We start from the raw sequence: 15,533 nt of genomic DNA, 5'->3' as shown, positions 1-15,533 counted from the left end.
TCCAACAGGCGAGAGCAGCTATTTAACTACAGTAGAAATCTCTCAGCCCTTCAAACTGTAAAGAGCTCTTCTTCTTCAGTTCAGACACTTCCATTTATGTGAAAGTCTCTCCCCTTCTACTCATTCCCAGTAGCTCTAAGAATATTCACCTTGCTGAAGCAATATACCCAACATGTTCATCACTGTACTATGCAGTCACTTGGTCTCACTATGAAAGATTATTTGACCACATGGAATATAGTTTTCATTTTCAATGCATGCCCATGTTTCTTCATGTTTTTAAAATAAGCAGAAAACATTCAGAGACTGACATAGTAGTGTCAGTCTTTTAAGGTCTGTATCACTGCAAGGTAGTTAAACTGCGGAGACAGGGGCGTTCTAATTTTCCTCAAAACCATCAATCACTTTTAGGTCAAAAAAGTTAAGACTTCCTGTTATTCTCCTACTTCTATTAATTTTTGTTATGCTGCCGTTGCCTTGTATGATAGAAGGCACTCTAGTACAAATTTTTACTGCACATACAGAATCACAGAATCACAGAATTGTAGGGGTTGGAAGGGACCTCCAGAGATCATCGAGTCCAACCCCTCCGGCCAAAGCAGGTTCCCTACAGCAGGTTGCACAGGTAGGCATCCAGGCAGGTCTTGAACATCTCCAGAGAAGGAGACTCCACCACCTCCCTCGGCAGCCTGTTCCAGTGCTCCGTCACCTCACTGTAAAGAAGTTCTTGTGCACATTTGTGCAGAACTTCCTATGCTGCAGTTTCCAGCCGTTTCCCCTTGTCCTGTCTCCACTCACCACTGAAAACAGTCTGGCCTCGCCATTCTGCCCCCCACACCTTAGATATTTATAGACCTGGATCAGGTCCCCTCTCAGTCTCCTTTTCTCAAGGCTGAACAGACCCAGATCACTCAGCCTTTCCTCATAGGAGAGATGCTCCAGGCCCTTCACCATCTTCGTGGCCCTTCACCATCTAAACGCTCTTATCAAGCCTTAAGATGAGAAATCTTGAAAGCATGTGGGTAAGGCAAGTGCCCCTCGCACAAATTACATAGTGAACCAAAAAAGAATGTAACAAGAAGAAAGGCACCAAGGCCCAGATAATAAAAAAATATATATTGTGTACCAAATATTGGGCTCCTTCTTCATATATAGGACTCTATTATCTTTTTAAGTTTGGGCAATGCCTTAATTCACCTGCAGTCCCATTGAAAGACATCAAACAGCATGGTTATATTGAAAGGGAATATGTATCAAAACAGAGCATTCTAATTCTGTTTCTTTCTTAGGAGGGCTCAACTCCTGATGATGTCACTGGAGTCTTTTCTAAATAAGGGATGCAAATAAGACCTTCAAAATTTAGCCCAGTGAGATTTCCAAAGGAGTGAAGGGAATCACCAAGTATGTAAAGTGATACAGGGGTGAAATACCTGTCAGAGATTTTTGGGTTATGCTTTTGTTTGTAACTGTCTGGAACAGAGAAAGAAATAGAGGGTGGATCTTACACAGGGGGAAGGAAAAAAGCCTAGAAGTCAGAAAAAGAGAAGGAGAAAGAGAAAGAAAATAGAAGAGATGATTTATTATAGCACAAAGGGAAGTGGGTTCTTGCTGAGGACTTTATTTCCTTCGTGCAAAAAAAAAACACACTAAGAGCAGCAGCAGTAGCTGGTGGCAAACATGCAAGTCAGAGAGCAGCAGAATACTTTGCTGGAAAAGAAAAGATGAACCCAGAGAGCACCAAGCTGGCAGGACCAGGCTGGAAGCGGAGTCAGCTGTCTAGGTGCTACTTACTGTCACAAACATAGGGTTTGTCATGATCATCCTGGGAGGCAGCATCATTTCGTCTCCTGCCACCTCCAGATCCCCGAGCCTGCAAGAACAAGAGGAATGTTAACATTATTCTCCTGCCCCTCAATTCTCCTGGTGCCCCTCACCCTCCTATAAAAAATGTGCAGCATAAACTAAACAAACCCTCAGCTTCCATAAAGGTTTATCAAGGGTGGGTTTGACCCTTCCACTCCTAAGATGTGCACTATGTTAATAGACCTTGTAATGCAGCAGAGATCCTCTCCACAGATAACCCAAACTGTTCATCCTTAGCAGCAGGTCACTGTCAGAACATATTCAGATAAGTATCGTTACGCTTCCATTTTTTAAAAAGTTCAAATACTCTTCTTACTGAATATGAATTTATGAATAGATGAACTGGTGGTAAAGGATAAACATAACTTTCAAACTAACCAGAAAACAGGCCTCAAATAAAGCAGAGGTAAAATTACCTCCTTTAATATTTTCAGAGGTGGTGAGGAGTTGCTTTGCTTGGTTTCCTAGCTCTAAAACACTTTCGAAAGGGCCTTCTAACTGGCACAAAGATACTGTTGCTAACTATAACATTGAGTCAGTTAGTGGAAAAGATTAGGTAAATGGCTACCTGCAAGAGCAAAGAATTGAATTACCCAGAAAGGTCTCTTTGCAGTTCTGTGTTCCTAAAACATAGCCAGTTGACAGCCCTGGAAACTGAAAACCTCGGTTTCTCCACAGCACACACTGTTCTGTCCTGAGCTCTAGGGTTAAGAATGAAATCCAGCACCAAAGCCACTTCTTCCTAACCCTTCTCAGCTGAGATGCCAACAAGGGGACGGTTCATATCTGGTCAAGGGGAATAGTTTTGATGTGCAACTGGAAACTGAGACAAGGCCTTAAACTGTTTAACGTTAATGTTCTGTCTGCAGATAACAATAATTTAAGACTTGATCTTTGTGTGAAGAACTGATCTGCATGTGGATGGCTAGGTTGTAAACTATGAAATACTGTCAGCCAATCTGTTCCTGGTTAAAAGCAACAAAATGGTTTTTGCTGCTCCTCTTACTAAATTGTTGATGTCTCTCATCCTAGACAAGGCCAGCTGACTCAAATCCTTCAAGCTTTTGCATGTGAAAACAAGAAAGCTTCATCAAGTAAAGCCAGAGAAGATGTAGAAATCCTGAGAATATTTGTTCCCTAGATCCTAAGCAGTCATGTAATCACTGTCCTTCTTCTATGGATTTGAGACTGAACTTGCACTTGTTTGAGAAGCACAAAGGAAGTTTTACAGTAGCCTTACCACAGTCTATCAAAACAGGGATTTAGGAAAATGTCATATATTATTTCCTTGGGATTTCTCAGGTCTCTTTACACTGTCCTGAAGGAAAGACGTGGATTAGCAGGTCTCTGGATGGGGTATGTACTATTAGGTATGACAAGTATAGCTCTGCCTTCTGCAAGGAACTCTGTGCAGATCAACACACGTGCAAAGTGAGATTTGTAAGGGTGAACTGAAAAGCAGTTTTGCCCTGGAAAAGGACTCGAACAACATTGTTTGTGGAAGCTACTTCACTGACCATACCACATTAAAAATCAGTTTACTAGCCTACAATATTTTTCTCTTTGACTGTCAGCTTTGTAAATCCCCTCTGGGCTACGAAATCAATTCAAGGCAAGTTTCTTTTTTCAATCACTACTACAAAATGTGCTGCAAGCTGAGTTTAGGTCTCTGGCAGCTCCTGTACAACCCTCAGCTCACCAGAGACCCTTCACAGACACATCTGATTGTCTCTTAATAAATATTTCTTTTGGTACCTGGATTAGGATCCAATTTCCCTATCCTACCATGCTGCATTGGCTTTTCAGGGTTGTGAATAAACTGTAAAGCCTTTTCTGTTGTTGTTGTTATTAGTCAGTAGTTTTGATTCTACATGCTGAGAATAGGTCTGTTGAGTAAAGACATTTCATTTTTACATTGACACCTTTCATAATAGGATGACAATTTAACATTTGTTGCTCTGAGTTTCACTAGTCCTGCAGCCAGCCATTCCCCTTCCAACAGTTCTCCGCAGAAATGTAAGGGTACAGCATTCATGTCATGACTGCATGTCAGGTGTACTTTTTCATGCACTGTACACATAGGGAGATTTTTCAAGTCAATGATTTTCACTGGGAGCTTGATTCCTAAACACATTCAGTGTCTTTGAAAAAGTTCTAGGGGATATTCAGCTGAGGAGCTTGCAGTCTCTATAGGTGCAGTTGCATTCCTCTCCTGTCTCCTAGCAAAATGTCCTTCCTAGCTCCTACAACATTTTTCCTGTCTATCACAGATACTAAAAAGCTCCTTCTGAAAATCCATTCCGTCAGTCTTCAGTGTCCTTCCTAATAGTCCTGTGATGTCAGGGCCAGTTTTGAGGGGGTAGCAAACTTAGCAGCTGCACCAGAAGCTCTCAACTGAGTGCCACGTGCTTGCTGTGAGCACTCTGGTCTGTTGAATTCAGTCACCCATGATTGCCTTCATCTTTCTGACAGGATAGAGCGCAAGCGATGAGACATGCGAGGCCTGGGAGCCATGGCAGAGCAGCCTTGAAGCAGTCCTCAAGCAGCCAGAGAAGGTAGCCAGAGGGACAGATGGAGGAATAAAGGATTAAAAATAAAATCATGCTGTAGGAAAAGGAAGGGCCAGTGGAATGTCCAAAGCAGTAGACCTGCTGCATTAACCCTTTATCTAAGCTGCCAGCCCTCACTCCTTCTCTGAACTCCCAAAGGCCACACTCTGCAGGATCTAGTTTCCTACAGACATCCTTCCCCTCTTCTATTCTCTAAAAATACCCTGACCGCCTCCTTCCCAGAAACAAGGTGCTGCCCAAGTTTCATATCCTCTAATTTCAAATCCTCGGTGCCGATTCCCTACACTGGGTCAGGCTAACATTTGAAAAGGGTTGCTTGAAAAGTAACAGAATAGTCGTGAACAGATGTAATCCAGGCTTCAGTTCAGGCTTACCAGTTTTCAACAGCTAGGAATCTGGTCCTAATTTTGAAATCCTAATTCATACCACATTTTACTTTGGCTATTGATGCCATCAAATAAAAACAAAAATTGCTCAAAATATTTGGCACTCTTCAAACTTCTCTTTTTTTGCACCAAGTGAAGCCAGGGCACTAGCAGAGCAGGAGTTAGCAACAGAAAAGACAGGAGATTCTGCTGTTCTTGTTCCTAATAGGGAGCCAGTTCCAGGGCAGAAATAAGTTGTACATGTATGCTTTAAAATGAATAGGACACTTACTCTCCAACTCCTTTCTCTAATGCAGGAGAAAGAAAGTAACAGATATTCTCAATCAATTTCCTGAACAGGGGAGTAGAACTTTGCACATAATAACTTCAGGACTGTGTTTGTGTAGGCCTGAAATATGCATACTCCCTTCTCTTGAGTAGGCTTTTATAGCTGTTTGCTCCCCTTCACTTACCCTAATCCGCATGCACAATTTACGTGAGAGCAGCTTATTAGAAAATACTTGTTAGCCTCGAATACTTGTTGATAGCTACAGTCAAGCTTGTGTGCGTTATCGATTCTAACTCCTCATTTTGGTTACTGGTTCATACAAATTTTCTGAAACTTACATTTTTCTGGAAAATTTTTTTCCAGGTGGGGGTCTTTGGCTAAGAAAGAAAGAAAGAAAGAAACTGGTTCAGGTGATTTTGAGAAAAAGGAAGGTGAAATATATACTTATCCAGTTAATAAAGTGCTTTGATCTTATATTAAAGAATTTAAGCTCCAAAATAAAGAGGAGCAGAAAACTGAAACAATACAACAACAGAAGAAACCAAAAGAGAGGGTTTGATGCATAAGCACATTGTAAGTATTCAGTGTGGTTTCATGTCCCTCTCTTACTCAAAAGCTATTATATCCTGCTTATTTGGTCTAAAATGTGGCCCTTCTTGCTTGACTTCTGCAAACACATCAAAAGGTACTTCTAGAGCTCCTGTGCCCCTGCAGCATCTACTGGAACCAAGGAGAGATGAAAATGCTTGAAACTTCTGAGAATTATGTTCATTTTATTCAGATGCCTAGCTTCAGGGGCCACAATTAAAAATGCTGATTCCAAGTTTTAAAACATTAGCTTTATTACTTAACTGGCGCCCTGCTGAAATTGTGAAAAGATGTCTTAGGTAAGAGAAGGGACGCAGACTCCCCTAAGGATAATATTGCCCATTTTAAGCAAATGGAAGATTTGCCAAAGGGTTCAAGAGGGCCAAAATGTCAACCACAAAGCACTACCTTGGAGAAAGCTTCAAAACATATGAATGCAGTTCAAGTTACTTTTATTAATAGTTTGTTGGGGTTTTTTTGGTGTCACGATTGAATGTATCAATTTTTTTTTTTCATTAGTAAATGCTGTTTTAGAATAAGAGCATTGTAATAGCAGGATGTCAACATAATAATTATACATAAAAATTATAAATATGTTACTATAAATAATTCATCCCAAGTTTTTACTCTTAGTGTAGTCTCTTCACATTATAATTTGCAAAAAGTAAAGTAAAAAAAATATCTGACTGCATCACTTCAAATTACCTACATGGATATACACTTTGCATATACAACACATGTTAAAAATATACACCACAAAGCAGAAGCTTGCTTCCTTCCTTTCTATTTGATTGCACCTACCCGTCCTCTTGGCCTGTTCTTTCGTTTTGGAATATCTTCTTCCAAATCCTCTTCTTCATTCACTTCATCTGCGTTTTCATCGTTTTCTAAAACCCTCTGTGGTTGAACAATAAATAGGAACGGTTAGAAGAAAAGCTGGCACATACAAACAACTAGTGCTCTTTACCATAGAGACTGCAGGTTATTAAATTACACTTGATTAATGATATAATGCTAAATAAGATTCCAGAATCCGCATTTCTTTCTGCTAAAGCAAAATCTGCTTTCCCTTTCACCCTTAGTTCTTCAAGGAGTTCTTATTAAAAAACGCTACTGGTATCAGTCAAGGAAGGAAAAGAAGGGTTATGCAACATATGAATACTGAAGAAGTGCAGGCCTCATTGAAGCTGATGAGAACAATAGTTACTTCAATTAATTATTTAATAGGAATAATAATGAAAACTACAATAACAATTCATCATCTCACATAACAGTGTCAGTGAATTTCAACTTGACCTTTTGAAACACGACCTCAACAGAATGAAATCCAGGACAAAACATGTACAAACTGGACACAGCACAGATGATGGCAAGATAAACCATCACAACACTAATGTGGAAAGCTGCTGGGATCCCCCTCAATCTCTGGCATCCCTGTTGCAAATAAAGATAGGAGCTGGAGGTACTCTTGCCATTCATTATGTGGGTACTATGACATCATTCACCTAAACTACAACGTTTCCAGATTCAAATACATGACTTTAAACTGATGGGACAGCTTTTCTTTAACCTTTTACTATTTTTGTCACTTTCACATAATTTCTAGTTAAGAGCTGTTTGAGAGCCAACACAGGGAGAGCGTAGAAGCAAATCACAGTGGATTTGTTTTCTTCCTACACATCTCAAGCACTGAATTGTGAATCTGGGGGAAAGACTATAAGAGAAACTTAAAGAAAAAGCCTGTGCTTGGAAGTCCGGCTGTACAACTTTATACTTATTTTATCAGCTAGATTTTTAAGACTGTCATAGGACAGTGCCTTTTTTTAAATGACAAATAGTTCTTTGAACACAGTAGAGGATCAACTCTTCATTTGGTTTCTTCTTTTACTTCTAAATCTCAGGAAGCTATTAATAAGATTAGACCATCATGAAATCTAACTTCCCATAGTACTTGACTGCTAAACATTAGAAAGTGGAAAAGCTGAACAAGTTCCAGTTCTGTATATATAAAATATTTCTTTAAAATTCACGCAATTGCATATAACTTGGTCTTAGTTAACTACAGCACTTGGAAAATGTTGTGCATGAAAAGGCTAGTGCTATGTAAGAAAATATGCAAACTTACTGATATGAATCTATATTTTCGTTGCTCTTCATGTCTCAAATTATCTCAAAAACAAAAAAAGAGAAGGCTGACACTATATTGTATATGGGGCAAGAAGGAGCTAGCTTATACTAATAACACTACACAAGTGAAGTTAAGAGGAATGCTACAAACCACTTTCTTCATTTCAAATTCCAGTATCAATTTAAGACATGGAGAGTAAGTAACCATGTGCAAATTTGATGACACTGCCAGGATAATCACTTGAATTCCCAGCAGAAAGGGTTTAGCCTTTCTGACACATGGTTAAAAGGTTATTCTAAGTCTTCTCCAGTAAATGATACAGACTCACATTCAATACTAATTCATGGCAGGACAAAATCCTCTACTCTGTTATGTACCAGCTGTACATAAGACGCTTCCTCTTTGATGGTGTTCCTTTATCTGTGCTACTGGAAGACCTAATTTTGCTGCCATTACATGTTCAGTTGAACACTGGCAAATAGATCGGTAGGACTGATCTCTAAATAATATATATTTGAAGCCTGCACATTTCTGTTTTATTTGGCATAGGTCTGCCTATTCTAATTTTTACTAGTTTTAGGTATAGATGCAACATCTTGTATCTCAGCCAAAATGATCAAGATAGACATATTGCTAATGATTCTCCCTAAACATCACTAGCAGAGATTCATAGTGCAATGGTGTTTTACCATCACCAAATATTTGCTGCTGTTCCCATAGGAGAAGCCTGCTTTCCTAGCAATTTAAAATGCCTATGTGAAGGAAGAGACCCTTATGAACCCTTTACGTTTCCTTCTGTGACAGACCAACAAATGTGTTTCTACTTTTTTATATTGTTAAAGGATGAAATGGAATCTTGACAAATAGTCCTATAAGTTTCCAATCATAATGCATGTAAAGAGGCAATGTTTTTCATTGCTAATAATAACTGAGATAATTAACATTAGAATGTATTTAATTATTTGTTTTTTGGGTGTTTTGTTTTTGTTTTTGTTTTTGTTTTTTAAAGAGTCAACTGCTGCAAGTACAACTTCAAACCAATGTTCAAACTCATTCTAAATCTGAGACACTAAAATTTGATTTACGGTTGGGACCCATCTCCACTTGTTCATTCTTTATGCAACTGTCTCCTACTGTTGTAAATTGCAACACATAAGCTGAGCAGAACACAGCCAAGTGACTGAGATGTCTGTGACAGAAGAAGAGGGTGAGATCCTCAGTTCATTTTGAGCATCACAGTGTAGCACAATGGTTTTATAACATTTTGACAGTAGAATGACACAACTATCAACAGATGAACTATTCTGCAACAGGACAAAATCTGCTATGCTTAGAGACAAATCATAAAAATCAGCACTGCTGTCAGTGCAGAAGTATCTCCTTTACCTGGATTTCTTGTATAGGGTCTTCCTCTTTAGTGTCCATCTTTTTCTCTATTCCCTCTCCACGCAGCAAGGCTTCCAGTGTTGTACTTTCTGATGTGAAGCCATCTTTTTTCAGAGGCAGATCAACTTCTGAAAAACAAAAAAGACCAACTTCACGTATCTCCCCAAGAAGCTCACAAGTAGAAGGACAGAGCCAACAAGAAGACTAACAAACCCTCCAGCTTGCTTCTATCTTGAAGGAGAGTTCTCCAGATCTCTAAGGATTCCCTTAAAGGATTTGTTTCTATCTTGCTGAAAATCTGATATTTTTTTGAAGAGCTGCGTTTGCTTACAGGACAAGAGGGCCAGACATAATACATCAAGAGGAAATAAAAGGAGGGAAAAAAATTCTCTTTCCTAATGTAAACTTCCTATGTTTCAATTGAAGAACAAAACCAAGTCTTTCCAAGACACTGAAATAACAAATATGAAGATCTGATCTTTTGAAGTGAAGAAGTAGTTCCGTGCAATTTAGCTTCTGGCAGAGTCGATACGGAACATCTACAAGCAGCATTTTCTTACAGAAGGGCTCGTTCCCCACACAGGGAAGTGGAATATGTGGGGCCAATTCAAAAACAAACAAAACAACCAAAAGGAATTTTTGCCTTGAATTTTCATTGAATATTGACTCCCATTTTTTACTAGATAAAATCTTCAGTTTGTTCTAAATGGGACTGTACAAAGAAGAACCACCAGCAAACAGTTACAAGCACGGAATCTAGTTCATGGAGCTGGATGAACCTCAGCCAAGGCATTAAGAACTGACGGGTGGCTCAGGGGCACGCCTGAGGCATGGGACTTCAAATGATAAAGAGGGTTCATGAGGAAGCTTGATGCAACTTGCCATGCAAGTGAAGGTACAGAGCATAAATCCCCTTCAAAATTCTGTCACTAGATTATGAGACAGTGCAGCAGACAGGCAAATATAGCATATTAATTTTAGCAAGATGTTAAAATATGCCCAGGAAAGAGTTACATTTTCCTTGCAGATCTTGGCCTCTACCCTACTTGTGTAGGTGTTCATTCAGAGCAATCCTACGGCAGGAAGACATCCTGAATGTCTCTTTACCTGACAGTGTCAAAGCATGGATTTTTCAAGTGCTCCCTCCCTTCTAAAATTAATTCCTTCCTCTTAGCCACTATATTTACCAAGCAATAATGTATAGAATTGATGCTTACAAAACAGCATCTGGTGTCCCGATTTCACAGTTCTGTTTACTTTTCATCTTATAGGACTGTATTATGTTTCCCGATCTGCTTGAGGCTGGCCTGCTTTTCTATCACCACGAGTTGTAAACTCTGTAGGACATAAATTTATGTGTTTATGAAACTCCAAATCACTCCTGCAATCCAAATAATGAATGAACACTTCCACCTGAGACAGTAAATTATAATCTGTTTCCTGGGGGCAATTGTGTCCCAGGAATATGTCTGCTCATTACGTGAAAACCTCTAAGCCAATAAACTACTTGGGGTCCCTCATCAGTGCTTCCAGAACATGCTTGCTCAAGTTTTCTGAAGTGAGAGAACACTGTTCAGCCAATAACCACAGAAAATCCAGCAAAAATTCCAGCAAAAATTCCAGCAAAAGCTATTCTATTCATGGAGGGAGAGGCTGAGTACAAACCATGCAGAAAATTCAAACCATTGGGATTTTCAGAGGAAACTCCCAGGACAGCCCACACAATGGGAGGGGATCAATAGAAATGACTCCTTCTCATCACAAGGCGGCCTATTTAATCAAGCCTCTGTTTTTAGCATGAAGCTCTGCAGACCCTCTATACCCTACTATGCCACCTTCTCCAACTTTTCCCTTACTGGGGCTAGAGAAAAGACAAGTCGATGGAGAATCACAAAGATCAAAATTCCATCTATAAACTCCTGCTACTTCTCTCTGGATGCTAAATCCAAACATTTCAATAGAAAGAAAGCACTTCAAACTTGATTTATGTGCAAGTCACAACACTTGAACCTCAAATCACTAAGGAACCTCCACAATCATCTCTGGCCATGGGCTAGGCTGCTTTCAACGTTGTGCACTTAGGTGCAAAAGGGCACTTGTTTTGCATTGGGAACTTTCCAGGACTGCAAAATCCAACTGATAATCATATTTTCAGAAAGACAAGAAGCTTCAAGCAAGCTCAAGGGTAGCAGTAACAAATGTGTCTTCACTGTGACAAGCCATGCCCGTCTGCGATAAACCCAGAAAACGAACGCATTAGTAAAGGGAATGAGCAATAAAGAGAGGGGAGAAGTAAAACATTTATGAAAGTAAAATTACTTCCTGTTTGTTCCAGAAATATTGAACACCCATGGGAAAAAGTAGATTTTAAGGTCAAAAAAGGGCAACTGTTTTTAAAAAGCATGTTTATTTAGTGTGGCTCTGCTACTTTCCAGCATCATCACTCCAGGAAGATTTTCATCCAGAAGTCTCAGAGCATTTTCCAATTATTAAATTTAACATCCCATTGACAAGGTAGTGTAAAGTAATATTCTTATACCCAGTTTATTGATGGAGAGATTCAATATCCAAAAACTAAGTGGCAAGGAAGAAATCTTGGGAAAAGAAACTCAGGACAGTTGCTTCCTACCTACACATTCAGCTAACAGCTATTCAATTTTTTTTTATTTCCTTCTCTGCCAGTAGCTTCTATGGGCCATTTTCATTCCTAAGCAGCTCTAGAAAGTGGGAAATGGCAGACTGCCTCACCTGGAGTGTAAAGTTTACAGCTTAAGAACCTATGAAGGTCCACAGACATCTTTGTAATGAATTCTGTTTCTGTAATGAATTCAGTCTTTCCTGGAAGATGGCTAGTCTCTAAAGGGAGACAGTAATGAAGTCAGGAAAATATATTTCCAAAACATTTATTGAATCCTCAGAGATAAAAGTGTCCAAAAATCTAAAAGATGGTTCAGTTAACCTAGACAAATAGTTCAACACTATCTAATAGGTCTGACCTGAGGGATAAATGCAGTATCACTTCCAGTTATCCTACATCTAGCTCCTTTGGAAATACACAGAATAGCCCATCCTTTTCTGAATTTTGATGCACTTTTGTCCTCAATGCCTTCCTACCAGAGTGAATTCAGCAATTGAACTATGGTTTGAAAGAGGTAGTATTTCACTTTATTTATTGTCTCTCCCTTTGTTCTTGCTATAAGATAGGGAAAATAGAAGTTCCTGGCCAAACTTTTTTGTCATTTCTGTCCACTTCACAGAATCACAGAAACACCAAGGTTGGAAAAGACCTACAAGATCATCCAGTCCAACCATCCACCTATCACCAATAGTTCTCACTAAATCATGTCCCTCAACACAGCGTCCAAAACATCCACTTCTTTCCTTTCAAAGACAGTCACAATCTTTTCTATTACCCTGTCGTGAGAGTTTTTCTGTGACTCTGTCATGTCAGAAGTTTCTGAACTTCCTCTCATTCTTCAAAAATCCCATCAAGATGAACCAATATCACACCTAACATATTCAGATGAAGCTACATCCTCTATTTGAACAAATGCATTGAACTGCTCTTTACAGTGTCCACAGCATTCTCTCCCAGGCAGTGCCCACGGCCTCAACAGCGCAGGGCTCCATGACAGGCAGAATTAGCAATCTTGTAACAGGGACAAGAACTTCCAGCAGATGAGACGCAAATTAAAATGTCCATCCCACTGCCCATTCTCAAAGGACATTCAGATCCCCACTAAGAGGCCCTCACACAGGATGCCTCCCCTGGCCGCAATTGATCCAGATAACTTTGTACTATGTGCAAATTTTTGTATCTAAATGCTCAATCTCTCTCTCTCCAAGTGTTTCATTTCTACATTTCACAACACTGGAACAAACACCAAACCTTGATGCACCGACTGTTAGCTTTTTTCTTTTTTGTGTGTGAAATTCTTTGTTTCATATTTTATTCTAAAAGTTTTGATCTGAGACAACGCACTGTTTATTTTTGAAGAAGACCAAAGGTCTTCAGAAAGACCAAGTAAATTGTCAACCTCCTTATCCCCTAATCCTTTACATATCATGTGGAGAATTTTAAGAGTGGTGAGATATGATTTTCCTTTGGGAGAAAAAAAGTCAGTCAGAACCTCTTATATCATCATTTCCCAGGTGCCTCACTGCTTACACCTAATTACAGTTTCAATCAATTTCTCCAGTGTTCATGTAGAATTTATGGCTCTTTAAATTCTTGAATCACATCCAAATCCTGTTTAAATACAGGTAATAACATTTGCTACTGACTAATTGTTCTAAATTCTTTCTGTTGTAACTCCTAGTTTTTATCACAAGCTCTTCTTCAGACATAGCGATTTCATAGAACATGATCTTTATAACAAGTAATAACTACTAGTAAAAGCCATATAACTAAAAGCTTACTCTTTTTTAATATAACAATTTTAATACAGTTTGTAGTTAAGTTACCTTTTGATTAGTATTGCAAATACAATAGCATCTGCTTAGTAGGAGATGCACGGAATAGCACACATTGAAAGCCAGAACTAAGCAAAATAGAAGAGTAAATCAAAATTCATCAATGAAAACAAAAATGTCATTTAAAACTTCTTCCTGTTTAAATAAACCAAGGTATTATTGGTGTCACAGCTAAATGTGCATATAGCACAATGCAAATATGCATGTCTACCGATAATTAAAATGTATGTTTCTTAACTTGGCAGAGTCCTTTCCATGGTGATTAAATTAACATGGTCATTTTTGCTTACCAGCCCAGTGCAACAACCTCTCTATTTATCAAGATCAATAGTCTGCAATGGTAGAATATCAGCAAGCACCCATGCCAGCACCATTCCAATATCTGTTTTCTATGGAGATGCCATGTCCAAAAGAATCACATTTCCACAAATCCTACAAAATCCTACAAAATGGTGGGCTTTTTCAAGTTCTGATTCACCAAACTAGCAGTACATGACACATGTCACATTTGGTTTAAGATGCATTAGAGGTAAGCAACTTCTCAGTGTCTCTTTGAAAAATAAATTAAAAACAATCATTCCTTTTTCTATACAGCATAACGTATTTGTTTTACAATGGATCATTTCCATCTCCACAGTAGCAGCTGCCACCCAAGCCATCATCTCTGTGCACTCCTAAGCAGCTCCATTTCCAGTTCTAATTGGGAACAGAGATACTTATTGGGTGAGTTCCAGCATGATCTATCATGCCAGAGACAGCTACTATGCAAACCAAAGCAATCCGGCTTCCAAAAACCCTCTTAGACAAACACTGACTTTGCACATAGATTTTTTCGTGTGTTTGTTTCTTGGTGCTGTTTTTTTGGAACATAAAAAGTGCCAGAGGAAACAATATATTAGGAGTCCGTGAAGTGCTGTTTAAGATGGATAAATCCAAAGATATTACCTTAAGAACCACTGGCTCTTTAAAATCACATAGGTGGTCTAAAAAACCACCTAATTCACAGCAAACAGAACTACTGCTGAGCAAATGCAGCCACTAAGCTCATTAAGAGGATGTGGCAGGATGTGTTTGAAAGTGCAGCGCAGTGGCTCAGCAAGCAATTAAATCCCATGACAGTTTAAAATGAGAATCTATCAGTGTCATAAGAGTGTGAAGCCTCAGCATCTCCGCTGTTCCCACCCCCAGCATTTTATTTATGATGGTGTAGTGGGAACATGGGAAGTCAAAAAGATTATAATGAAATATGCCATATAAAAACCAGATTAAGCCTGCTCTTCTTTTGGGAAATATGCAGAGAGAGAAGCTGTCTGTTAGCTGTCGAGTTTGCAAAAGATACCATCTTTTGGGATGGTGCTCTCTGCCAGCAGACAGAGTGCCCCAGGGGAAATGGTGGTGAAAAACCCAGACTAGCAGCATCCATCCATCCATCATATGTTCATCTCCACATCTCCGAGGCACAAATACAGCGTTAGAGTGCAAAGGGTGGGGGCAGGGAGGACGGAATCCCTTAAGAGAGAATGAGGAGACAATGCTTACATTGAATAGCTGGATTTTGCAGCTTTTCTGTACGGGCACTATCAGACTCTCCTCAGCATGTTTGTTTGCTTGCTTGGCCAGTACAGTGATTTGTTGCTGTCCTTGGAATGGATGCTTTGAAAGCAGTGACCAGAACTAGGTATACACTAAAGATAGGGCTCTGCAAGCGCTGCCCTTAAGCATGCCTCTGCCAGCACAGCACAGTACTGATCTCCATTCCTCCTACAGATCTCCAAAACTCTACTTTCACTGCACCATCACCTGCTAGCCCAGGGGCAAATGCTAAATGCCAGTGCCTTTATGCTCTAATCCTGGCGTTTCACAATCATTGC

General features: G+C 39.4%; 1 protein-coding gene across 9 annotated transcripts in view; it reads right to left on the bottom strand.

Annotated features, from left to right (window-relative positions):
* DPF3 (double PHD fingers 3) overlaps positions 1 to 15,533 on the bottom strand; it is a 173,865-nt gene that overhangs the window by 50,708 nt on the left and 107,624 nt on the right. For 7 of the 9 annotated variants that reach the window (XR_008208811.1, XM_052692202.1, XM_052692198.1 and 4 more), the window contains 4 exons: positions 9,190 to 9,317; positions 6,477 to 6,572; positions 5,426 to 5,464; positions 1,792 to 1,870 (listed from right to left, as the gene is read on the bottom strand). Coding sequence is in view for 7 of the 9 variants with exons in the window: in XM_052692202.1 (XP_052548162.1) it covers positions 1,792 to 1,870; positions 5,426 to 5,464; positions 6,477 to 6,572; positions 9,190 to 9,317 (342 nt within the window). In the remaining 2 variants the exon portion in view is untranslated. The remainder of the gene's footprint in view (positions 1 to 1,791; positions 1,871 to 5,425; positions 5,465 to 6,476; positions 6,573 to 9,189; positions 9,318 to 15,533) is intronic. The other 2 variants (XR_008208812.1, XM_052692199.1) reach the window with 1 other exon arrangement.

This window comes from Tympanuchus pallidicinctus, unplaced genomic scaffold, assembly GCF_026119805.1.
Source record: "Tympanuchus pallidicinctus isolate F22 unplaced genomic scaffold, pur_lepc_1.0 scaffold3, whole genome shotgun sequence".
NCBI lineage: Eukaryota > Metazoa > Chordata > Aves > Galliformes > Phasianidae > Tympanuchus > Tympanuchus pallidicinctus.
Note: the sequence above shows the minus strand (reverse complement) of the source record. Positions and strands in the feature narration are given on the sequence as shown.